The sequence below is a fragment of the Papio anubis genome, chromosome 8, assembly GCF_008728515.1.
Source record: "Papio anubis isolate 15944 chromosome 8, Panubis1.0, whole genome shotgun sequence".
NCBI lineage: Eukaryota > Metazoa > Chordata > Mammalia > Primates > Cercopithecidae > Papio > Papio anubis.
In genome coordinates this window covers 1,587,057-1,613,062 of record NC_044983.1, presented here as the reverse complement: position 1 = coordinate 1,613,062, position 26,006 = coordinate 1,587,057, and the positions used below count along the sequence as shown (strand labels likewise).

General features: G+C 47.0%; 1 protein-coding gene across 7 annotated transcripts in view; it reads right to left on the bottom strand.

Moving 5' to 3' along the window:
• The window catches only part of ARHGEF10 (Rho guanine nucleotide exchange factor 10), a 143,136-nt gene that overhangs the window by 33,501 nt on the left and 83,629 nt on the right, over positions 1-26,006 (bottom strand). For all 7 annotated transcript variants that reach the window (XM_003902376.4, XM_003902377.4, XM_031669344.1 and 4 more), the window contains 8 exons: positions 11,608-11,723; positions 11,087-11,214; positions 10,805-10,905; positions 9,272-9,393; positions 8,212-8,298; positions 6,021-6,244; positions 5,232-5,389; positions 132-274 (listed from right to left, as the gene is read on the bottom strand). In XM_003902376.4, the coding sequence (XP_003902425.1) occupies positions 132-274; positions 5,232-5,389; positions 6,021-6,244; positions 8,212-8,298; positions 9,272-9,393; positions 10,805-10,905; positions 11,087-11,214; positions 11,608-11,723 (1,079 nt within the window). The remainder of the gene's footprint in view (positions 1-131; positions 275-5,231; positions 5,390-6,020; positions 6,245-8,211; positions 8,299-9,271; positions 9,394-10,804; positions 10,906-11,086; positions 11,215-11,607; positions 11,724-26,006) is intronic.

Sequence of the window (26,006 nt, the reverse complement as noted above, 5' to 3'; positions counted from 1 at the left end):
TGGCTAGAAGGAATTTTCTTTTAGCACGTGGCCACAGGCAAGAAGTCGTCTTTGACTTCGGCACTGGAAGTCAGCTGAGCTGTTTCTGAAATGCACCTTTTCCGCACTGTGTAGCCACCTAAGCGACTTACCTCTACAGCATGAGTCTCCAGACTGATGATGAAGACTTGACCTCCAGAAGCCGCCCACAAGGTGTCTTCCATCATGAGTAGACTTCTAACTGGCAGGACGCCTAACTTTATCACTTTTTGAGGTTCTGAATCCCAGGATCCATCTTAAAAGAAAATATTTCATTTCATTCAAGTTGTTTTCTGTACACAGGAACAGGAAAATGGGATCGCACATCATTTTAAATAACTGACAACTGAAAGATCACCCACAGTGTTAATGCTTGTGCCTGATCTTGGGTGTGTCCGGGGATTCACAAGCTGACACCCGCCCCAGTCAGGCCATGGTGCAAACTGGGAAGCACAGACAGCTGCGGGACAGGCAGCCCTCAGGATCCCCCCTCCCCACTGCCTATCCCTTCCGTGTGTGTCCCAGACAAACCACTCATTCACCCTGAATCTCAGCTTCCTTCAGAGTAAGATCGAGACCATCCTACCACTAGCCACAAAGGTTGTTTCAAAAATTAAAAATGAAATAATGCGCGTACAAAGCTCAGCAAAGTACCCAGCACACAGGTGTTCAATCAATACTACCGTTTACAATAATAGTACATAAGATGATTCGGTCATCATGAAAAGGAACTGCATTCACAGTATAACTGGGGAGATGTTACATTTCCCCATTAGCTGTTTCCGTTCTAACATGTGCCTTGCTCTATACTGCATCACGAGGAGAGGCCATATATTCACAGAATACTTTAAGAAATCAAAATTGAAGTAAAAGGAATTCCTTACTTTTGATGAGTTTGTTCCCTTTCTTGAAGCCTAGAGTCACATGAAATATTCTGGTCTGAAAATATTTCCAAAGATCTACTGACGAAGTCTTTCACACTTTATATCAAGTATGAGTTGCTAGCTTGAATACCAATAAAAATTATTTGAGGCAAGATTTACTACAAACTTTTAAAGTGACTAATGTAATTATCCTATAAATAATTAAAATGAATTCTTCAATTCTCAATCTAACCATTAATTAAGCCATCGACCTTAAAAGTGTAACTAAATTATTAATCCATCAATGCCGTCGACTTCCTAATCAAATAAACATGCTTCACTCAGTCAGGAGAACACAGCCTCAGTTCTTATCTCCTTGTTCCGGATTTCAAGCACTGAACCTTTGAATACAAAACAAGTGTCTGAAGCGGAGGTGTGCAGTCACTAAAAGACAATTATGCAAGCTTTGACTTTTGTGGCATACTTTTAGTTATGATTCAATGTTAATGGAAATGCTTTTATGTTGCAATTAGGCTAAAAGTGTTGCAGGGTAATTATTAGCCTCAGTGAACACAGGCCTGCTTTTCATTTGCAATATCTGCACAGGGCCCATTGTATCATTATGTGATTAAATATGCACATGCACCCATGCACAACGCACATGCATGCACACACACAAGTGCACATGCCATATGCATACACACACGTGCACGTCACACACATACACACACACGCAGGCATGCACATGTACACACGCACTCACCCACAAGTATGCGCACCTGCAGTCACATGCACACATGGACACACACATGTGCACATGTATACTCAGGGCACACAAACCTGCCTGCACACACACATATGCCCTCACAATCACGTGTGCATACACACATGTGCATACATGCACACACACCTGCTCACACATGCACATCCCCTCACACTCCTGTGCATACACACATGTGCATGGGCCTTCCCATTTGGTACTCATAGCCCTTTAAAGCACTGCACACTGCAACCTCCAGAAATATGTGGGTTCAGGGCAGAGCTACAGTTTTCTCTGACATTCACACACTCTGAAGGGCATGGAGTGGCACAAGAACGCAGGGTTTTGAATCCTAGGTCAGAGCTCTCTCTATCTACTGCCCACTGTGCTTGGATCCTGGCTGTCCGGTGTGGCTTGGCAGTGTCCTACCAATAGCACAATTCCTTTGAAACAAGAACTCCAAGATCAATGACAGGATGGCCTACTTCAGACATTTTGCTTGGTTAAGGTTTAACTTCCAACAATTGAACTTTGTTCTCTGAGCACCTGGGTGGGTCATTCTGCAGTGTGGGCTTGTCTTTCTTGGGATGACTTCTCCCTGTGTATGTGCCCCAGGCCAGAGCCCTCAGCAGGCTGCCCACATTGCAGCTGGACCCAAGCACATGCTAATGACGTTTTGAACTAACACTTAAAAATCTGGAAATTGCCCACAGAATTTCAGATTTTTAAGTCCCTTGAAACATCAGAGCCCTGGCAACAGTGAGGGGCTGGGAAGCAGCCTCCTCCACCCTCTGCACAGGCCGAGGCCTCCAGCCAGCCACGTTCCCCACCACCAAGAATGAAGTGGCAGGCTATGCGCTTCTGAACAGGCTGCCTCGCACACTCCCACACGGTACGCCTGCCAGCGCTCGGTAAGGAAGATGCAAAGAGACACGTTCGGCAGATCTCAGTCACAGATCATGCAACGCGTCTGATGAGGCGAAAACACAGCCCAGCACAGGGCTCCGCAGGGGACAGGACAGCGATGCAGACAAGTAAGAGGCTGGAGAGATGCTCGCTAGTAAACCCAGGGGAAAAAAGGGAGACATAAGCATAAAATACATTTTATGTAATAGAAATGTGATTTCTATTCCATTTAATAGAAATGTGATTTCTATTCCATTTAACAGAAATGTGATTTTTCCATTTAATAGAAATGCGATTTCTATGGCATTTAATAGAAATTAGAAAAACAGAAAAAAATCCAGATTATGTGAAAAAGTCCTATCAACACACATTTCTCCACGAAGCTTCATGAAAGAGTTGAGTGCAGAGTGATAGGAACACAGGCAGCAGCAGGGAGGTGGCCTCCGCCTACCGTGGAGCAGAGACAGGATGGGAAAGCCGGCCAAGGAGGCTGGCAGAGGTTATGACAACAGATGAATGACAAAGCAGGACTGGAATGGGAGAGCCCAGCCCCAGGACACACAACCGTCCATGGAGAACTGAAATCATGAGGCCAAGTGAAGAGGGGGTGCAGACCGGAAGCCAGGCCGAGGCACCCACCGGAAGACAGGGAGGCAATCAGAGGCCCGCCAAAGAGCCAGGGATCAGCCAGCGATCAGCAGGGTCAGAGTCCAGATGGCTGCGGGGGCGAGACAGGAGCGGCTCCTGTGCTGACTCTGCCCACCAGAGTCAGAAAGAAGACCAGGCCTTCTCGGTGCAGGTGCACACACAGGCCAGGCTGGAACTGAGAGAAGAGACGGACCCTTTTATATTGTTTTACATTGTTTTCTGCTCAGAAAAGGAAAGAAAAGCGAAACAAAAGGCAGGTAGCCTGGCCCCTAGGAACCAGACCTGAAATCAAGAAACCAGACCCAAAACCAGGCTTAGGCCTGCCTGACCTAAGCCTGGTAGTTAAAATTCCACCCCTGACCTAGCAACTGATGTTATCTATAGATTCCAGACATTGTATGGAAGGACATTGTGAGACCTCCCGTTCTGTTCTGTTTCACTCTGACTACCATCGCTGGCAGCCCGTCACGTACCCCCTGCTCGCTCAATCGATCACAGCCCTCTCCCGCAGACCCCCTTAGAGTTGTGAGCCCTTAAAAGGGACAGAAGTTGGGCACCTGACAAGCTCGGATTTTAAGACGCTAGCCTGCCGATGCTCCCAGCTGATTAAAGCCACTCCCTTCACTATCTCGGTGTCTGAGGGGGTTTTGTCCAAGGCTAGTCCTGCTATAGAACCACATCGCAGAAGGAGGGACTGTCTCCATGGAGCCAGTGGAGAGAACCTCCCCAAGGAGGAGGCGTCAAAGTCCGAGGGCAAATAACACCCCAGGCTCTGGGAGGGGCTGGCGCAGATTTCTAAGGAGGGAGGAACTCCAATAGCAGCAGGCGGCCAAATGCTCAAAGCAGAGAGAACCAGGGGTGGTTGGAGGGCGGAAGGCCTTGTGGGCAAGGAACAAGGACTGGAGGACTGGAATTCTATTCTAAGTACACTGGGGACTCACCAGTTTTCAGCAGGGGAGGTAAAAACCTTATTTACAGTTTAAAAAGCTCAATAACAAATATTTGGAGAATGAATCAGTAGAAGCACAAGAATGAACGCGAGGCTAGGCTGCCACTCTGGCAGGAGCTGGGCGGTTTGGACTAGGGTGGTGATGGTGGGGGAGTGAGCTGGGACATGGGGCACAAGAACAAGTGGTGGATGGCCTGGGGAAGACGACAGGACCCACCAAGGCGTCACTCCCAGCCGTGGGGAGGGTGGCGCAGGGCCGCTTTGGGTGAGGGAAGCCCTGTGTATTCCACTCCGGCATGGCAACACTGAGACTGGCTGGGATTCAGCTGGGGCTCGGCACCCCTGCACTCAGGGCTGAGTGAGGGGCCAGGAGAGCAGCCTCAGCCAGCACCAAGGAAGCTGGAAAGAAAGCCCCATACCCAGAGCTCCCACAAGCAGCGGTGGCCAGATCCACAGAAACAGCCTGCAAAGCACAGCTGCCACCAACGCGGCAGGGGCTGGAGAGAGAACAGACGCACAGCAGCCTGTCCACCCCCAGCGGCTGCGGGGACCAGGCGGGATGGGCCAGGGAGCGCCTCGTCTGTGGCACCCAGCAGAACACAATGCAGTCCTTAGCCCTGTTGGCCAAGAGAATAGCAGGGACCGAGGGCACAGCACCGGGGCAGGGGGCTGGCCCAGGTCCAGGAGGCCTCGCCGGGCAGGCAGGCTGCCCTGCCCAGCTGGTCAGCACAGGACACGCTGAAGGAGGGCACGGCATGGCCCGGCGCCCCCATCCGAGGGGGAGAAACAGGCAGGCCGAGAGAGGGGGAGGGTGGGAGGAGACGGGGAGACTGACTTCTGAAACGATGTCTCTATATTCAACAAACACCTTTTGGGGAAGAAGCAAGCAAGGCATACAGGCCTAGGGCAAGGGCGACAAGCGCGGGAGCGGAGGCGCAGGGGCGGAGGCGGGGCGGGGGGGTGGGGGTGGGGTGGGGCGAGAGGGTGGCGGGGGGCGGGAGGCCCGGGGGTGGGATGCTAAACCAGATGCAGCGTCCCCCCGAGTGAACCCCGAGGACCCGCCAGGAGGCTGTGAGACCCGCCTCACCTGGGGCCCTGGCGTAGCTGGCGACCGCCCCGTTGACCAGGCCAGCGTACAGGCTCTGAGACGTGCAAGCCAGGCTCATGACTGTGGACTTCTCGGGAGTGAAAAAGTGCTGAAGTCTCACTTTCTTGGAGCCTTGACTGCTTTTATAAATGGAAATGCTTTAAGAGAAAAATACAAGCTCATAAATATATTTGCTCCTTGTGAGAAGAACCAGGGTGCCTATTAACATAAACACAAAACTTTCCAACTCTTCCCTCTTGCCCTTCCTTCTCTATTCCTAGGGACACTTGCCTGTACTTTTAAAAAATTTGCAACCACCTTGATTTCTTTATTTTTAAAAGGGAAATTCTGGGATATATAAAAAAAATTAGTTCTTCCTATGTATCTTGGAACTTCACATCAGGCAAATCATTTTAACTCTCCTTTAAATGGTGTCAGCAATTCAGTATGATCATGACATAGAATATGGCTGTTTTATTCCAAAATATAAGGGGGATGTGCTTTTAAAAACCATTAATAAAAATGAGACATTTCAGTGGCAAACAGCCAAACGTTCCCCTTTAAAGAAATACTACTTCTCTTTAAGAGTTTCCTAGAATAATTTCCATGGGTCCGATTGACTAGTTATTTCAAAGTGCAATGACCCTAAAAATGTCCCCTGGTATCCCCTAATTCCTGCACGAGCTACTCCTGAGTCAAAATCAAGGACTCTTTCCAGGACAGGCTCCCCACCACGCCCTCCACGGGCAGAGCTGGCTGATTCTCTGCAACGCGGTCAGCACACCCTACCTTCCCTCCTCCGTCCCTACACAGATCGTGGGGACCTCAGAAGCTCTCACGGCCGGGGTCTCGGGGTCCAGGGGTGCCCCGGGCTCTCTGCGCTTCTCCTCAACAGGAATGTACAGCATGCAGAGGATGCGAGATTCCACATTGAAGCACTCGATGACTTTGGGGGTGGAATTTTGAAACGAGACGATGGCGATCTGACCCATTTGGTGGGTGCAACTTCCGATCTGAATCAGAGAATTAGGAGGAAAAAAGAAAATGAGCGTGCGGGGGCTTCCATAATACGCTGGAACCTGACACTTAAAGGCCACAACAAGCTTCAATTTTCATGCGAGAATCAACACACTTAGAAAATTCAAAAAAATGCTTAAATAATTGCTCATGGAGCCCCTTTTTCTTTTCAACATATTTAATTTGGTTTCCAACACATTTTAAAGCAAGAGCGTAGCTTTCATTTTCACAAAGTCACATTTCTATCCTTTAAAAATCATGTACTCATCACAATATGAAGGTGAGGGCCCATCCATCCTCAATTTAAAATCCTAAGAGGCAGATTATTATCAATTTTGATAACAACACTAATGTTTAATGACCTTGGTTAAGAAAATAAACCTTTCAAATGTGAAAAACATCAATAAGAATACATCTCAAGGTAGATCATTGGAATTCAACATGTGGTATGCTGTGGAATTTCTTTTTTTTTTTTTTTCTTTTTTTTCTTTTGGAGACAATCGCACTCTGTCACCTAGGCTGGAGTGCAATGGCATGATCTCAGCTCACTGCAACCTCCACCTCCTGGGTTCAAGCGATTCTCCCGCCTCAGCCTCCCGAGTAACTGGGATTACAGGTACACGCCACCATGCCCAGCTAACTTTTGTATTTTTAGCAGAGATGGGATTTCACTATGTGAAAGTACAGATGGGGTTTCACTATGGTTGGCCGGACTGGTCTCAAACTCCTGACCTCATGATCCACCTGCCTTGGCCTCCCAAAGTGCTGGGATTCCAGGCGGGAGCCACTGCGCCTGCCGGAGATTTTCTAAAGTAGCATTGCTGCAACAGTGTACATGAACTTCCTGTGTGTTTGAATCTCTACAATGAGAACACATAGCATAGTTTCCCAATTTAACTTCAAATTTATTTATTCATTTTTTAAGTGGGAAAGGGTCTGATCCCTGTGAACAGAAAGCACTAGCTGGTTTAGGATGGCGTTTTCATTGATTCTTTTTCTTTTCCGCCAACTTTGAGAATGTTGTTAGACTCTCCTTATTCTTCCTGTATTTGCTGATGCTACATACAGACATCCTACTTTCATGCTTTTGTGGGAAGGACGCCAATCTGCCAAGCCCCTGTTCTGCCTACAGGGCCTGGGGGCTGTGACCAGGCCAGGGGATGAAGCTTCAGCGATGACAGGTCTGCCTACCTGGACGGAAAACAGTTCTCTTGGAAGTGGAAACCCACAAGGGAATTAAGGCTGCTCCTCCATTCATAGGCTGGTACAAATGAAATACCAGGTAATTGGGTTGTTCAGTTTCTGACACTCAACTAGGAACACCAACCAAGCAGGAGCTGTGGCTGTGAGAAGTGAGAGGCAGTGGCGTGCTGCACAGGATGCCTGGGAGGGAAGCATGAGAGTTTGGAAAAGCATAGTGGAGCCCTGGAGGGCGAGTCTGAGGCTGCAGGGAGGGAACACAGGAACCAGAGACGGGAGAGCCTGGGACCACACAGCTCTAAGAATGTCCTCTGGTTTGCAGGAACCAGGAAAGTCTACTGCAATTGCAGCCTAATTTCAGATGCGATATTTCATTTGGAACAAATTAATTTTAACTGCTAAGTTTCCACTGGAAAAAGCCAGTCTTGGAACAAGAAAAAAAATCCATGCAATGTTGACACCAAAATGGAAAAACATATTAAAATTATTCTCTTATTAGTTAGTTGTCTTTGGACTGAACTTTATCGGGTAAATGTTTTAGATGAAAAGGAAAAGAAACAAATATTTGCATTCCTAAGAATTCTAAATCTTTTCCAAAAGTGATCAGCTCCTTTTCAAAGAGGTTTTCATGTTTATAAGTACACTCTGGGATATGCCACCACCAACTCTCTACTGAGCAATTCACATCTCAGTCTCTCATCACACTAACCATGAATGTTGATATTCTGTGAACTTGCACCAAAACCAAATAAACACATCTTACCCACAGGAAACCATGTGCCGTGGAAAATGAATCTGGCTGGCTTTCATTGTTTAGGTAAGGCTCAGGATTATAAGCAGCACATTCAATCTAAAATGGAACAAAATCAAACGCTCACATATAAAACAGAGCTAAGAGGCTCCTAGACTATATAACGTCTTAAATGGATGACTTACTTCCAATGTATAACCACAAAAAATTACAGGTTCATCATCTACCAAAGATTAAAATAGGGAGGATAAAAGTTTAAAAGTACAACTCTCAGAAGTTAGCTTTTTAGAAGCGAACACCTAAGTGGATTCAACCTTCGGTATCTTACTCTTCAGATCCCATCAGCACGCTGAAATCCAGCGTGTCGGGGCACTTCAGATGGGAGGGCTGGCCCTGCAGGCATCCAGTGCAGTCTGTGATGGCCTGTGCCTCTCCCCTTCCCTGTCCCACCCCAGCCTCTCCCAGAGGAGTCCTGTGCACTGCCTGAGACTCCCAACGGGAGGGGTCGAGGAGCGGCTGGGAAACCCTGGCCAGACCAGGGTGAGAAGAAATATCTTTATTTCTTAAAGAGTAGGACATCGTCCATGTCACTGAAGGCCCTGGTCTGTGATGCCTGAGTCAGCAACACTGGCAACATTAATAAGATGCCACCCTGGAGATGGAGTCGAGTCCGCCAAGGCAGAGAGCAGGCATGGTGCCTCAAGCAGACAGGAGACCTGGAGTTAACGATCCACTGTGGAAACAGACTGCTTGCCAAGCAAAGGCAAAACAGAGCTACAAATGTGAAACATGTGTCTCGTTTAACTAACAAGGCCTCAGATGCTGTGGCACTGCTGGAATACCCGAGGGTCCTGGCCCAGGACCGGGCTTCGGAGACAACGGCTGGGCATTTTTTTAGGTTTCAAACAACAGCAGTCTTATTTCCAAACAAATGACCTCTAGAGAAGCGGTCACTGTGGTGAACCTGGGAAGACCACGTTCTGACCACGCCCCTTAAGAATCATCCCCCAAGTGGCCCAGTCAGAGCTGCGAGGTGCACCCCACCCCGGGCCGTGGGCCCTGCTCCCTTCACCTTGAACTCCTGCTGCTTGGCCACCATCACGGGCATATGTCCGACAAGGAGAGGATGCTTCTCCTTTTTAATGTGATTCCCATCGTCTTCCACACAGAACCAGCCCATGTGGTTCTCCTCTTCTGCAATTAGATTCAGAGAGAAATGAGCAAGAATGCAGTCAACTCACACACAACAGACCTGCTTCACAGGTCACAGCAGGGGAAGTGTCTGGCATTCTGTTTGTATAGGGCCAGACGACGCCATTGTGGAAAACAGACAATCTCTTCTTAAAGCATAGGCTGTATATTCGCAGCATTATTTTAGGAGGCAGCCTGGTCTCATCTAAGCGGCAGGGACCTCTGCCTGTTTGCGCCTCCTGAACACGCTGGACCCAAGGGCTGTGAAACTTCGCTGTATAAACCACATAGGTCTACTTCCCTTTGTCGTTCTCCAGTTTTTCCAAAGCAAAAGAAATGTTTAGATTCAAATACCAGAGCTGTACTGAGAAACTTTAAAACATGGTGTAATACTATGGGATCAACAAAAGTACAATGAAACGGAGAAATATTTTACTACCAAATCAAACTGTCAACCTGAGCATTAAAGAATATGTAGCTGATCTGAAAACAAAGAGGGGCTTATCTGCACGTCCAGCTCATTCTCTTTAGAGAGTGGCCACTTCCTCATTTGTTAAGTCACTCTGAACCTGACCTGGCAAACGATCAAATTATTCAGCAAATGGAGAGGGGCTGTGTTTCTGCTTCCTCGTCAAGTGAGCACAACGTCAGGACAGCTTTCCCTTCCAGGACAAAGCCCTACCGCTGATGAGAGCTCCCTGGAGCAATGGCGTTACCCACACTCCGCACTTCTCTTCTGTATTTTATACTCCATTAACATTTCAGACTATCTACAGCAGAAGGAAAATTTTACACACACACGACATCCCAGTGTGTTCTGGGTAGCAAGTCTGTAAGCGTGTGTATAAGTACATTACACACACCCAGCAAAAAATAATTAAGGCTGAAGAGACATAGGAACAAGGAAATCATAAAGTCACATCCATCTACAGTGAAACCCTAGGGTTTATCTTTGGTGCTGGAGGATCTTTAGTGACCCCTCAGCCCAACCCTGTGTTTTGCTTCTCAGTGAGGGGTGAGCACAAGGGCCAAGAGGAACAATGACCTCCCCTGCCATTTGGAGGCCGCCGCCCACCGCCCACTGCCCACCGCCCACCTGGAGCACCTGGCACATGGTCAGGCTCCACAGGCTTCCTCTGTGTTCAGCTGCCTCAGCTGATATTCATGTTCTGGTACCAGAAACACCATCCATTTTAACACAAAACCCCTCCATTTTAATATGCAAGCCCTCCATTTTAATATGAACATCTTAAAAATCACCGGTGCTAAGGTGAATTTTCCTGTTTAGAAACACTTTCGGGTCAATGGATGGATCTACTGCTGAGTTTCCTTCTCAACCCTGACCTCACCCTTGTGGGCAGGAATTCATCATCACGCCGCATGCCTCATTCAGCCTCAGTCAGCCAGGCCTTACCCAGGGCGAGCTTGGCCATCTGTAAGCTGTTGACCCAGGACTCCTTGATGGCAGGGGTGAACGTATTGAACACAGCTGTAAAGAACGTCGGTCGCCCAGATCTGCCAGAAACAACAGACAAGCATTCATTTTATAAAACGTGCTCCATCCTGTGAGGTTAAATTACACATTTTGCCTGTCTGATAGAATCAGCAAACCAAAAAACATGCATGTCATGACAAAGAACCATTTTTTTTTCCCCAGCATTGGCCAAGAAGGTTTCGTTTTAAAGCTACTACTAACTTGTCCTGCTTCCCCGGGAGCTGTAACTGAATTCTGCAGCAGTCCGCAGCTCTGATTTCATCTTCTTTCTTCAAAATAAGCCTTTGTAAACCTGATGTCCAGTCATGGGCTACTGACTGGTTTAAGTTCTACAAAGGAAATAAATACGCACATTTCAAAAGTGTTTAAAAAGTAGGGCCATCCCAAGGAAGATAAAAAAACAAAATTTTAATATGAGAAATTCAGACCAAACGAAACTATCGGATTATGAAAAAGAAAGCTTTGGGAGTCAGATGACATTGGTGGGGGCGGGGCTGAGACATTTCTAAAATAGAACTGATATTCAAGCCTATTGGCAAAATGAAAAAAAGTTACCATCATATAGTCTCACCTTATCTAACGTAAGAGAAAATGTACATTCAGATTAATTTTGAAAGTCAAAGTGAATTCTCACTTCTGGTAGAACTTGGAGATATAATCACATACTTACAATGACTTATAAGTAAAGGCAGAATCTTAAATCCAATTGCTTTGATTGTTACCTGATAGTTTCCTTTAAGGTTTCCTATCAGCTGAGTGATTTGACCAATTACATTTAAGTCATGCAACAAGTTTTGTAAATCTTGATACAGTTGTCCTGGTCCCATGTAAACTTTGTCTACAAAATAAGCAAAAAGAAAAAAAAAGAATACAAATGTAAAGCCATATTTACTCCAATAATTGAGGGAAGAAAATACTATAATACTAGTTACATAATTTTTAAGTTGAGGGGTGAATCTAGAACTTTTAAAAAGTGGACATTGTCAAGCATTTAGTGGTTTTTCCTTTTCTAACATTTATGTAGAAATAATTTTAGATGGAAAAGTTGCAAAGAGCTGCCTCCTGAGTGCCCAGGCCTGGCTTCCCTGAGGAAAACATCTGACATAAGCGTAGCATGACCGTCAAACCCAGGACACCACATTGACATGGCACTCCTGACTGATCTACAGACCGTCTTCAAACCTCACCGCTTTCGCACGAATACCATTTTCTAGTCCCGGATCCAGCCCAGGGGCTCGCACTGCGTTCAGTGGTCACGTCCCCAAAATCTCCTCCAGTCTTGGGGAGTTTCTCAATCTTCCTCTTTCGTGACCCTGGCATTTTTGGAGGAGGCTGGTGAGTTACAGAATGACAGAGTGTCTCACAATTTGGGTTTGACTCATGTTTTGTCCCTTTTGTATCTTTTCAACACTGTTGACGTAACAGCTATTAGTAAGAGGCACTTCAAAATGATATTTAATCTCAACCACATTTCCAATAACTGGGGTCATCTACCATCAAAAAGAGTTCCCCAGTGATCTTTCCTAAAGTTTGTTTGTTTTTTTTTTTGTTTTTTTTAAAGGGAATAGAAATGATTTGTCTTCGATGACTTGGGTTAGAGGAACGACGCGTGTCCTGGGGTCTAGGTGCCCAAGTGAGAATTGCTCCACCCCTCACAGAGGGTTTCCTGTGCACTACAGGAAGTGACGTTCAAATACTTCCTCATTAAATCCCACGACGGGCCCACAGGCACAGAGGACAGATTCTCCCATCTCCCCACCTGACTGATGACAGATGAGAAGGATTCGATCTCAGAATTAGCCTGAGTGTCTGTACTTTAAGCAATATGCAGTAATACACTCCTTCTTTTCCACTTTTCATAGAAATAAATTGTCTAAGGTCAAACAACCAGTAAGAGAAGGAGCCAAAATTCAAACCCAAGGAGAAGAAATTCACTTAAGTTGAGTAAGGTGCCTTGTGTTTCAGCCGGACAGGCCTCTTGGCCATGGGTCTGTAGAATCGCACAGACTTGAACATAGCGGAATCACATAGACCTGAGCATAGTGGAATCGCACGGACCTGAGCTTACAGCGCCCAGAACTTGGTCTCAGGCTCTGACGTGGACATTCTGAAATTCTTTTTCTTTTCTCTTTTTTTTTTTTTTTTTTTTTTGAGACGAAGTCTCGCTGTTGTCCCCAGGCTGCAGTGCGATGGTACCATCTTGGCTCACTGCAACCTCTGCCTCCTGGATTCAAGCGATTCTCCTGCCTCAGCCTCCTGAGTAGCTGGGAATACAGGCACCTGCCACCATGCCCAGCTAATTTTTGTATTTTTAGTAGAGATTTAGTAGGGGTTTCACCATGTTGGCCAGGCTGGTCTTGAACTCCTGACCTCAGGTGATCTGCCCGCCTCAGCCTCCCAAAGTGCTGGGATTACAGGCATGAGCCACTGCGCCCGGCCTGGACATCCTCTGCATTTCCTTCTGTGCTACATCCCGCAAAATATGCAGCTTGTTCTTTTAGTATATGTAGCATATATAATACATATATATGTAAAAACTGAAAGATCCTACATATTTCCAACAAAAGTATTTCAGATATATGCATCTAAAAATATTTACTATACAACTGAAGAGTAGCATAACCATTTATAATTTTGCAGGCACTTTATGTTAAAGACAAGCTTATGTGGTATTTATGCACATGGTAGGCCTGATTTTCATCCACTAGCTAAACAAATTCAATTACTAACTGCATTTGAAGTATCATGAAGTTTCATAAAAAAGGGAGCAGCCAGGCACAGTGGCTCACTCCTGTAATCCCAGCGCTTTGGGAGACCGAGGCGGGAGGATCACCTGAGGTCAAGAATTTGAGGCCAGTCTGACCAACATGGAGAAACCCCGTCTCTACTAAAAATACAAAATTAGCTGGGTGTGATGGCGCATGCCTGTAATCTCAGCTACTCGGGAGGCTGACGCAGGAGAATGGCTTGAAGCCGGGAGGCGGAGGTTGCGGTGAGCTGAGATCACACCACTGCACTTCAGCCTGGGCAATGAGAGCTAAAGCCCGTCTCAGAAAAGAAAAAAAAAAAAAAAGGGCAAAGTGATCCAGTAGTTACACATAGCAACTTTATGTATCCTTACAGAATGCTTGCAATTTAAAATGTTTCATAACACACATATTTGCTTTCATTCATAAACTCTGATAATAAACTCTATAAACACAACCTTGTAATACAAGTATAGGCTGGGTGTCGTGGCTAATGCCCACAATCTCAGCATTTGGGAGGCCAAGGTGAGAGGATTGCTAAAGGCCAAGAATTCAAGACCAGCCTGGGCAACACAGTTTAAAAAAAACAAAAACAAAAACATAGAGTTAAAAAAAAAATTAGCCAGGCACTGTGGTGCATGCCTGTAGTCCCAAATACTTGGGAGGCTGAGGTAGGAAGATCACTCGAGCCAAGGAAGTCAAGGCTGCAGTGAGCTATAATTGTGCCACTGCACTCCAGCCTGGGCATCCAAACAAGACCTTGTATCAAAATTAATAAATAGATGAGTAAATAAAATTATAAGCACAATGTTTATTAATTAGTTGACTTCTTTTAAAATATGATCTTCACAATTATCATCCAATCAAATTGAACCTTCTATTTTTGGTGTGCAGCTCTACATATTTTCACAGAACATGCATCCATGCACCCAGAGAACAGCTCCCCAGTCAGCCTCACGGAACAGCTCTATCACCCAGAGATCAGTTCCATCACCCATGGAACAGCTCCACCACCCACAGAACAGCTCCATCACCCACGGAACAGCTCCAATACTCACGGAACAGCTCCATCACCCACGGAACAGCTCCATCACCCAGAGAACAGCTCCATCACCCAGAGAACAGCTCCATCACTCACAGAACAGCTCCATCACCCAGAGATCAGCTCCATCACCCAGAGAACAACTCCATCACCCAGAGAACAGCTCCATCACCCAGAGAACAGCTCCATCACCCACGGAACAGCTCCATCACCCATGGAACAGCTCCATCACCCACAGAACAGCTCATCACTCACAGAACAGCTCCATCACCCAGAGATCTGCTCCATCACCCACGGAACAGCTCCATCACCCACAGAACATGTGGGATAGTCACAGGGATTCACAGGTGCACAGATTTCAGTTCATTGGGAGGAGTAGGTTCAAGAGGTCTAGTGTAGTTAATAAGGTATTGTATACTTGAAAATCACTAAGAGTGGACTTTAAGGTTCTCACCATGAACAAATGGCAAGTGTGTGAAGTAAGGCATATGCTAGTTAGCTTGATTTAGCCATCCCACAATGTATACATATTTCAAAACATCATGTTTTAAACTGTACATGTATATGATTACTTGTCAATTAAAAACATAAACGTTTTTAAAATAAAACACACACACATACACACACGCGCACACACACACAGTGCCACCGATGTGAAACTATCACGGGAAGGGATAATACTCTTTTCCTAGGGTATTAAAGAACCTTCTGTACTGAGATAAGGAGGAGTTCCTCGACCTTACGGAGCATGGAAATGTGCTGAAGTTTTACGTCTGCCGAATCATCAGACAGTTCGTAACAGGGCACCGTCAGGGCACAGATGACACCACGGAGCAACCCGAGGCTTCCTCATCAATAGGGACAATGTGCACTGCCAAGGAAAGCATCCACACTCACATCCCAAGAATAACAACAAACCACACAGTGCGGCCAGTGCTTTTCAAATGTGATTCTCAGTTTCAGAAAGAATTGTTTCATGTTGATTTCAGGCCAAAATTGATTAAAGAAACCCCTGCAGTCCTGGCGCAGTGGCTCACACTTGTAATTCCAGCACTTTGGGAGGCCGAGGTAGGCGGATCACCGGAGGTCAAGAGTTCGAGACCAGCCTGGCCAATATGGTGAAACCTCGTCCCTACTAAAAATACCAAAAAAAAAAAAAAAAAAAAAAAGCTGGGCGTGGTGGTGCACAGCTGTAGTCCCAGCTACTCAGGGAGGATGATGCAGGAGAATCACCTGAACCCAGGAGGCAGAGGTTGCAGTGAGCCAAGATCACACCATTGCACTCCAGCCTGGGCAACAGAGGGAGATTCCATCTAAAAAAAAAAAAAAAAAAAAAAAAGACAGAAAGAAAAGAAAAAGAAAGAAACCCCCCGCAAATCAGAACTTCTGTTAGAGTTGACTTCCAGCCCTCTGGTTGACAATTTCTGGAGTTTTCAGTTCTTTGTCGCTCCAGTGACACACAATTGCTGCACTTCTGCAAAAGCACTTCCCGAGTCTTTCTCACGGACACTTCTCTTGTTTCCATGGAAATCCCTGCAATCTGTTTGAAAATTCAGGGTCTGTCAGTGAAACGGAATTTTGTGTGGCAAACAAGGAAGGGTTTGTGTGGCCAGATCAATAGCAAGGATGGCTGGAAAAGCCCCTGGGGGTGTGCTCGGTCCCTGAGAACCTCCATGCCTGGGCTCAAGGGGCACCCTCACAGCATCTTAAAGCCTCTCCTCCACGGTGTGAGACTGTGAGGTGTCCGAGCCGGAAGGTGTCTCCAGGCACTGCGGAGGAGGTGAGATCAAGGAGGAATGGGCACTACCCCTCTCCATGACAATGGCCTGATTGTGGGCAGCCCCAGCCCCCACCAGTATCCTCTGCAGCTGCCCATCGACCTTTATGGGGTCTGAAGACCTCTGCACCTCCGTAGCTCTTTAGCCCCGTAAAACTCCTGTGTGCATTTCCCTCTGGTGTTCTCCTCTTCAGAGCTGTGGCAGGGGTCTCTGCGGACCACACCCCCTAGTGCGGCACGTCACCTCTGCCTCTGCCTCCGGACTCCTGCGTTCCTGGGGGCCCTGCCCTCCCCAGGACCTCACCTGCCTCCTGCAGGGAGCTTCCCATGGTTCTCAACCGGCAAGGCTGGTGCCGCCAAAGGAAACGGACTTAACATGGAACTGCCCCTTTCCTCCTGGAACAAAGTTGACCAAAAGCCTCATTTTCCTTGCAGCTGGAAAGAGTGTTCGCATTAGACATTATATGCCTAAGAGTGTCTGTGTACAGTGTGGCTATGATGGAGGAAGAGCTGATCAGAACAGGGCGCTAAAGAGAGATGAAGAGTCAGCCGGGCACGGTGGCTCATGCCTGTAATCCCAGCACTTTGGGAGGCTGAGGCAGGCAGATCCCTTGAGGTCAGGAGTTGGAGACGAACCTGGCCAACATGGTGAAACCCCATCTCTACTAAAAATACAAACATTAGCCAGGCTTGGTGGTGCACACCTGTAATTCCAGCTACTCGGCAGGCTGAGGCAGGAGAATCGATTGAACGCAGGAAGCAAAGGCTGCAGTGAGCCGATGTGGTGCCACTGCACTCCAGCCTGGGCAACAGAGTGAGACTCCATGTCAGAAAAAAAAAAAGGAGAGAGACGAAGAGTGGCTGTAAGGCTCGTCCTGCAGGGCAGAGGCCGCGGGAATGGGGGAACTGCTTTCCCAGCTGCAACCGCAAAACTCCCAACAGAGGGATCTTGTTCTCTCTGGCCACCCTTCCAGAAAGAGCTCTCTAGAAGCAGCTCCTTACTTCAGTGAGCAGAGCAGGATAAATGATCCCCACACCTAAAATGCAGCGGGCAGGTTGGAGCCCCAGCTGTGTCAAAAGAGTGTCTAAGAACATGAGCCGAAGAAATTACCCCAAAAAAGGGAGCAAATTTAACAACTGAGAAATTAGAAGCTTTAGACTTCTATAAAATTATAGACATAAATAATATGTGGAAACATGTAAATACAGACAATTATTTTCCATAAAGATTACATATAAACACATTAAAAATAATATTCTGAAACCCCAATGATAAAATGAACAATTCCCAGAAAAGATACAGATGGCCAATATATATGGAGATGCTCCCTCTCAGCAGTAATCAAAGGAAAGCAAATTAACACAGCCATTAAATCAGGTGAGGTGGCATGCACTTGTACTCCCAGCTCCCCAGGAGGCTGAGGCAGGAGGATCACTTGAGCCCAGTCGTTTGAGGTTGCAGTGAGCTACGATTGTGCCTCTAAATGGCCACTGCCCTCCAGGCTGGGCAAGAACCCAATCTCAAAAATAAAGCCACTAAAAATTTTTAACTTAAGGCAAATTTACATAACTATTTTTTACAAATCAAATCATAAAAGTTTCATTGTGTAATCAAAGTCAGACACAGTCTGTAGAAATGGAAACTGGGGAAAATTTCCTGAAAGTCCCTTGCAAAAATGTATCCAGAGTCTAAAAGAGTACACAAATGTTCTACTCTTTGACCTGAAAATTCCACTTCTAAGGAAATTACCAGACTAATGTGTGAGGATGTCCCCACGTCACTCTTTGTAGTGGTCCAGTAACTGGAGAAGCTTGCAGTATGCAATAAACTCAGGTTCAATCACGAGGAAATATCCTGTAGTCAGTTTAAATGACTTTGATTCAGAATTTTTAATGACTGAGAAAATGGTCATCCTATAACGTTAAATGAAAATTCCCTATACAGGATCACGTAGAGCAACTGTGGTATATGGACAATGGTGTGAGGAAAAGGCTGGAGAGAAACCACTCATGTGTTCATATAGTCTCCAGATACAAGAATTACAGGTCATTCTCACCGTCTTTAAACGTTTTAGTGTTTTCAACAGAGAACAAGAATTAACTCCCAGGAGAAAGAGGGTAATATTTAAATAGCATCATACATAAGTCCCTAGTCTGATAAGAGGCACCAATTCAATTTCTCTATAAGCAAGTAGTTTTCTAACACGGAAAATATAGAAAAATCTTGGTTATGAACCAGTGGTGATCCCAGTTATTTATAACTCAGGCAAAATAAATCCTATGTGGTTCTGGACACGTTACAGCAGCTCCTCCCAACGCAAGGCCTAGGAGACTCCCAGGTGCAAAAGCTGAAACCACAGCACTGAACAGAGAAGAACAATAAGAACCTTCCCCTGCGACTAAAATCCAGTTTGGCTTTTAGAGTTTTAACAAAACCCAAGCATTTTCTAATGTGAACATCACACTGTCACGAAGATACATGTCACGTCTCAAATTCCAGATCTTTAATCAAGAAGTAAAACCATCCCTATAGCTTCATGGGGTTTAAAAACCCAGAATATAACATTAATTTGCTCAACATCTACCTCGTATGTGTTCATGTGTCGTAGGACACGCATGTGTGATTCCCAGAGGTAGGACCCTGTCCACAGGCCGTCCTGCATGAGCACCTTTCCATGGCTAACCGTCCGCACTTAGGGACACGTGCCGGCTGCGGTTTCCTAAGGGAGTCTTCTCCACTGAGACTTATGGGAATGACTGGCGTGTGACGCACAGGCATGGCACTCATCTGGCCCATCCCCATGGCCGAGGAGCTAGGATCACTGCCCTGACAGGCTGGCCTTCAGGTCCTGGACAGGGCCATGACCCTGAATGAATGTCTGAATGAATGTTTCTGCAATGTCAACTTGACTGACAGTCATAGCTCCAGGCATGCATGGGTGTCTAAGTTCACAGGTCAGCTATACAGGCTGTTAGGAATGAGTATTTTTGGCATCAACAGATCATGTAGACTAGTGTGCATGTTATATTTAGAAAATATGGGTATCCCTCTCTGCATGAAAATACTTCTCACCTGCCTCCTGTTGAGCTCCTAAGACAGAGAGTTTGAAGGGTGTGTTACTGAATACCCAGAAAATTCACACCAGTGTTTGTCCCTGAGGTAACAAGGGATATAAACAGACACAGTGACAGAGAAGGCGGCAGCCGTCTGCGTGGAGAACAGAGCCACGCGTGTGGCATCACCACCTCTATGGGACTGTCCTGAAAGCACGTGTGATGCTGGAAGACCCTTTCCCACCTTCTGTCCATCTGCCATGCTGCCCCCATTTCCTCCCCCAGACAGAGGCTGAGCCTGGGGATGGGCTTGGAACAGCCATTCTAACAGGAACCCAAGTCCCAGGCTGGCTCTGGGCTTCCTTAATGGGCTCTCATTTTGTGAAAGTATGAAATATTCTTTAAAAGTACAAAAGCAGAGAGAATAACTCACAGACACATTTTTACCCATTGCCCAGAATTTGTGATGTTACTATTTTGCTCCACTCACTTCAGATGCCATTTTCATCAAAAAACCCTGAAAAGGTTTTTTCACATCTACCCTGTTTTCACTCTGCCTTCCACCTGGAGTCGGCGCCCATCTTCCCTGAGAGCTCTTTGTGGTTTTACTCCTGTGCATGTTGGAAGGCCTTTCTCAGCATACAGATGCTGTCTGTAGGAAGGGAGGCCGTTCATCTGCATTGAACACGCCGCGTGAGCACGCAGGGGCACAGGACACAGAGAGCGGCGGCAGGAGGTCAGCGGCTCCACAATCTCGAGCAGTTGCATCCACTCCCCCAGCGAGGGGCCCCTCTGTTGGTGTCACATTCTGCAGGCACGCTGACCTCGGTGTTGGTGTCGCATTGCAGGAAAGCTACTGAGGACTGTTTCCAGACCGTCCATGGTATTCAGTGTGGAAAGCCGACCTCCCTGCTGCCTTTGGCCAGGTGGTGTGTTTGCTCTCGGTACTCATTCAAGGATTATAAAGACACTTTTGAGTCCTAGGAAAGACCTGCAAATCCACACGCCATACAGGAAAAACAGCGCCAAGTCCTGGCCTCATCTCCCGCACGCACGCACGTGCTGTTTTAAGGTACAACGTTCAGATGATGCAGAAGCGGCTCTTGCCAGGGCAATGGAGCACACAGGCATTTTGTTCTGTTTCCTTTCATTTCGACTGCTGTGTATTTCAAAACACGACAGCTTTGCCATGGTGGGCTTCAGCTGCGCCTGTCCTCCAACCTTCAAGACAAAGTTCACTCTTACAGCCGTAAGGAGGAAGAATTGTGACCCTTCCCGCCCAGAAGTACCTGACTCTGGAAAGGACCTGTTGGAGACCAAGCACTGTCCCTGCCTGTAGGCAAGGCCATGCAGTGCGTCAGGCAGGGGCCAGGGAGGGAAACCGGGGTTAACCCGTCACTCCGGGGGTCCCACACCCGGTCACTGTGTCCAGAACCCTCGGGGCTGTGGCTGGACGTGCCGCTCAGACCCCTCCCTGCCTCCACGGAATGGCCACCTGGCCACACATCCCTGGAGGCCGCAGCTCAGGGGATTTCACGTTTTAAAAATACAGCTCCATTTCTCTCGCTGCCTTCTGCTTCAGGAGGATCAGTCAGGTGTATATTCACCTGTTGAAGCCTCCCTTGGCCGGGCTCACTTCTATTTAAAGACGGTAAGTCACGCCCGCCTTCCTCCCTCCTTGGTGCTGGTTCTTTGCTAGTAATGTTTTGCTTTGTTTTTTAAACCATGTGAATTTTGTGGGGGAGGTCCTATGTTTTCTGGGAGCTCCCTCAATGCTGTGACCTCACCCAGGACCCTTTCTGCATTTGCCTGTAAGTTCCCCTCTTAGGCAAGCGCTCGGCGCTCAGCAGGGACCCTGAGCTTTCAGGAGCTGTCCCCCAGCCTCCTTACAGTACAAGCTTGCTGGCAGCTCCTCCAGCCACCTGTTCATAATGACTCTGTGTCTTGTAACAAATCGACCTGTACCGACCGCCATGTCCAGCCCGACTGTACAGAAGCACTCCTGGCACTCAGGACGCACTTCTGGGGTCACAGCAGGGCGGTCTGAGCGGACCTCCTCTCTTGCTGCAAAGTCCGACAGAACTCAGGGAGGTGGCGGCCTTCTGGAAGCTGTGGGGCCCCTTCTAGGCAAGCTGCCAGTGCTGGGACGGGACGCTGGTACTGGACCAGGTAGATGCTGGTCCAATAACAACCAAAGCCAGAAGGATCAGAGGCCAATCCTGTTCTGTTAAAAGCTGACCTTACAGCGAAGAACAGAGATGTTTTTTATCTTCACTCATTTTTAAGGATTAACTAACTAACTACAAAGTACTGTGACTGATTTTTACAAAAGCAAACAAATATTTGCACATCTGAAGGAGTGTTCCCCTTTAAAGCACATTCGACTTGTACTCACATTTCTCTAAACATTTTAAGAGCGTCCCCTGTACACTGAGTTGAGACCAGTTGAATAAAAGTGAGCGCGTGCACGCGCGCGCGCACACACACATGGATAACTTCTCCCTGGGAAGGATGGGCGGTAACAGCTCTCCAACGGCCGTTCTTCTGAAACACCCTTGAAGACCAGAGCCCGGCTGCAGCAACCGATCTCACCTCTCCTCCGGTTCTAAAGGCTCCCAACAGTGGGGCTGTGCGACACCCCCCCCACTCATCCCCACAACTCACACTTGGCACGAGACCTCGAGAACCGGGAGTGCTTGACAGTCCGTTTGTTGAAAATGAATTGAGGTTATAAAGATCCTGCATGAAGAACCCCCCCCCACACACACACACAGAATGGCAACGGCAAACATTACTTTCTCATAAATCCACCTGCCAGACAGGATGGAGCGCAAAGAGAGAAGGAACAGCGGCCCGGTGGAGTGCACCAACAAAGACGCAGCACCAGGCCAGAGCAACCGACAGCTCACAATCGATGTTCCTCCTCCCCGCCACCAGCCCCGATCGGGGAAGCTCGCAAAACCTTTAAAATCACCCCAGAAAACTACACATTTTTCAAAATAGCATCAGAGAGTTTGGGAGCTTAAACCAATCCATGGATCCATAGGGGACCCATGGTCACCAGCTTGCAGCCTCTGCAAGAGAGGAAAGTGTCACATCATAACTCCGGGTGTCGAACACCACAGAGCAAACCCAGGATCCACACGGCGCCTCTGCAAGGGCAGGGAGCTCCCTGCTGTCTAACTCCGCAGAGCAAACGCACAATCCACACAGCACTTTTGTGGGGACGGGGAGCTCCCTGCTGAGTCTAACACCGCAGAGCAAACGCACAATCCACACGGCACTTTTGCAGGGACGGGGAGCTCCCTGCTGAGTCTAACACTGCACAGCCAACACAGTCCACACAGTGCTTTTGCCGGGAGGGCAAGCTCTCTGCTGAGTCAAACACTGCACAGCAAAGCACAATACACACGGCACTTTTGCAGGGATGGGGAGCTCTCTGCTGAGTCAAACAGCGCACGGCAAATGCTCAACCCACACGATCCACACAGCACTTTTGCAGGGATGGCGAGCTCCCTACAGAGTCTAACACTCACAGCAAACGCACAATCCACACGGCGCTTTTGCGGGGACCGGCGAGCTCTCTGCTGAGTCTAACACCACACAGCAAACGCACAATCCACACGGCGCTTTTGCGGGGATGGGCGAGTTCTCTGCTGAGTCTAACACCACACAGCAAACGCACAGACCACACGGCGCTTTTGTGGGGATGAGGAGCTCCCTGCTGCAGCTGCTCACTGGTCTCGGGTGGCTGCCACGCGGCCCTCTCTGCAAGCAGAGGTTGTTGGGCAGTGCTGCCTACACTCTGTCAGTATCAAGTAACACACCAACGTTTCCAACACTGAATTTTAGAACAGTCATTCAAGCAGCAGAAATCCTATGATTATCAACTGAGAACGAGAATTTCTGACTTAGCTTCTCGATATAATTTAGAAGTGACAAACGCAAGAGAACTGGAAGAAACAGAAACACTGAGAGTGAATTTGAAGTCATTCTATGAAAACTCTGAGGGAGGCATTAGAGGCAGCCCCATGGAGATGTGGCTCATGGATGTGCCTGGGTTTTGTCAGCATAAACGGTAAGGAGTGAGCTGAGATGAGCAGAGTGAAGGGATGTCATTCACCGGCTGCAGCGTGGCACTCGTGAGATCTACATGATGGATTTGAAGCCACGTAGACCCCTCATGATCGACACTAACAAGAGACTGTCGGTCCACCCTGGATGAATCCAGACGTGTTGGGATAGAACCCCTGCCGGTCCGCAGCATGAAGCACAGCACCCACTTACACCTTCTCTGTAAATGCAAGACAGCACCATGCTCTTACCCGACGTCAGAAAAAAGCCCCAGAGAATTCTGACTTGAGTTCTATCTTCAGACACACAGAGAATTAGCAAATTTTAAATAATTTGTTTTAAAAGTTTTTTTTTTTAATCTAGAAGAACAAAACACTATTGATGGCAAAACAAGTTTATCACTTAAACTCTCTGTTTAAGGCAGTGGGCAAAAAGATGTCCCATGAAAAACTGGTTTCACTGAGGTTGACTAGGTGCTTTTTCCATAGAGACGTGATTAAAAAAAAGAAGAATCAATGCAAGTCTGCAAAACACAATCATGTATGTTTTCAAGTGTGTTCCAAAGTCCCCTGAACTGGAGATACAATACCAAAGATCTCCTTGGATTCAGAATAAAGAAAAAGATTTACTCTCCAATGTGACATATTTCTTTTTAATAGACAATGAGAACTTGTCCATACTCAGTGTTTCTCCTCTTGCTGTGGCTGATGGGGAGCTCATAGTTAAATCTAGAGTGCAAATGCAGTGATCAACTCACTCCAGGTTCTTTCCTCCATACAGTATTTTTAAAATGGGTTGAATCACCCTGCTTTATGCTTTTTTCATATTGCTAACTGATTCTAATCTTATTCTAAGTTAACTCAACATAAATCATAAACAGATGAATAAGAAAATATAACATTGCATGGAATACATACTATTTTATGGATCAAAGTTACCTTTAGCTATTAGAATACAATAAGGCCATCTTAATTATGAATAAATTCTAAGATCGCTAGCATTATAAACTACCAAAAGGTGTTTTTGTTCACAAAACCACAACATAAACTTGATTGCTAATCAATGTTTCCAAATAATTTAAAAGGATTTTTGAAAACCTTTAACAAGGCATCCAATTTGCTCTTGAATAAAATGTTAATGGATCACGTCAATTTGGAAATCATTTCTCTGTCCCCACGTCCCCTCTCCCCCGGGTCCTCCCTCTTGCTCTCCACACCACTCCCGGAACAGCTCGTTTGGGAAATCTGGATTTTGGTACTTCGGTTATTTGTGGAGAGGGTCTGATACAGACGCATACTACTTTAAATAGAAGGAGGATTTAAGAGTCAGAAATTTAAGAGATTACAAATTGTAATAATATGCTTGACGAATTAGCCTACTAGGCAGATTACCAAACGGAATGACTATTAACATCAGGGGAATGAGAAAAATAAAAGCGATCCCAAAGCAAATGAGACCTAATACTCCTTACATCATGTTCTGCAAATCCACGTGAACATGCGAATTCAACCAGAAAAGGGTGAAAGTTCTCAAGTGGTTTTCTTGCTTCTGAACATGTCAGAAACAAAATAATCTGAAAAATTGATGCATATTTAACCTATGAAAGGTGAACTGAAAGTTCCCATGCATTATGTTTTTTTAATTGTTCTACAATTCAGGGGTAGAGGCCAAAAAGTGAATAAAAATTAGCCAGTCGTTCTTCGGATTTTTTAAAAAATGAAGAGAAGGTAATGATTTTTACACTAAGATTAAAATCTGCAGTCTGAACAATGTTGGGTAATAATAATCATAAATCGTGTGCAATGCTAAGACATTTCCAAAGCATTCTGACACCTCCCATTTCACCTTGGGAAGTTCGTGGACAAGCACTACCTCCACGGGGAAACTGAGTAAAGACATCACAACGCTGCCCGGCAGTGCGAAAGCAGGTCACAGAGCTAAATCTGAACCACTCAATCACCAAGCCTCGACGACTTCCGCGCCAGCTCCACACACTCAAAGACAAACACTGAAGTCCTCATCTGGTTAACTGAAAACGCAAAACTGAGCTCACTGGACCGGGAAGACGGAATCCTCTTCTGACTGGCCCGAACCCGGCGAGCCCTTAGCGCACGTGGACAAGTCAGAGATGAGCGGCCGACTTGATTGACCATGTTAGTGAGGCAGCGTACAGATTCTAGAGACTGGATCACCTCTGCAGACTTCCCGTGTTAGGGACCTCGAGCTCGTCAGAGCCTAGGCAGGCCGCACGCTGACGCCAGAGGCACGCCACGACAGCCGACATCAGAGCACGCTGGCCCCACCCCGCTGACGCCAGAGCGCACGCTGAACCTACAGCAAACATGAACGGAGAGAGCGCCAGCCAGATTTTACCGCATAAACCCTGAGCCTGCTATGTCAGATCCTGCGCTGGCCGCACGGCTGACA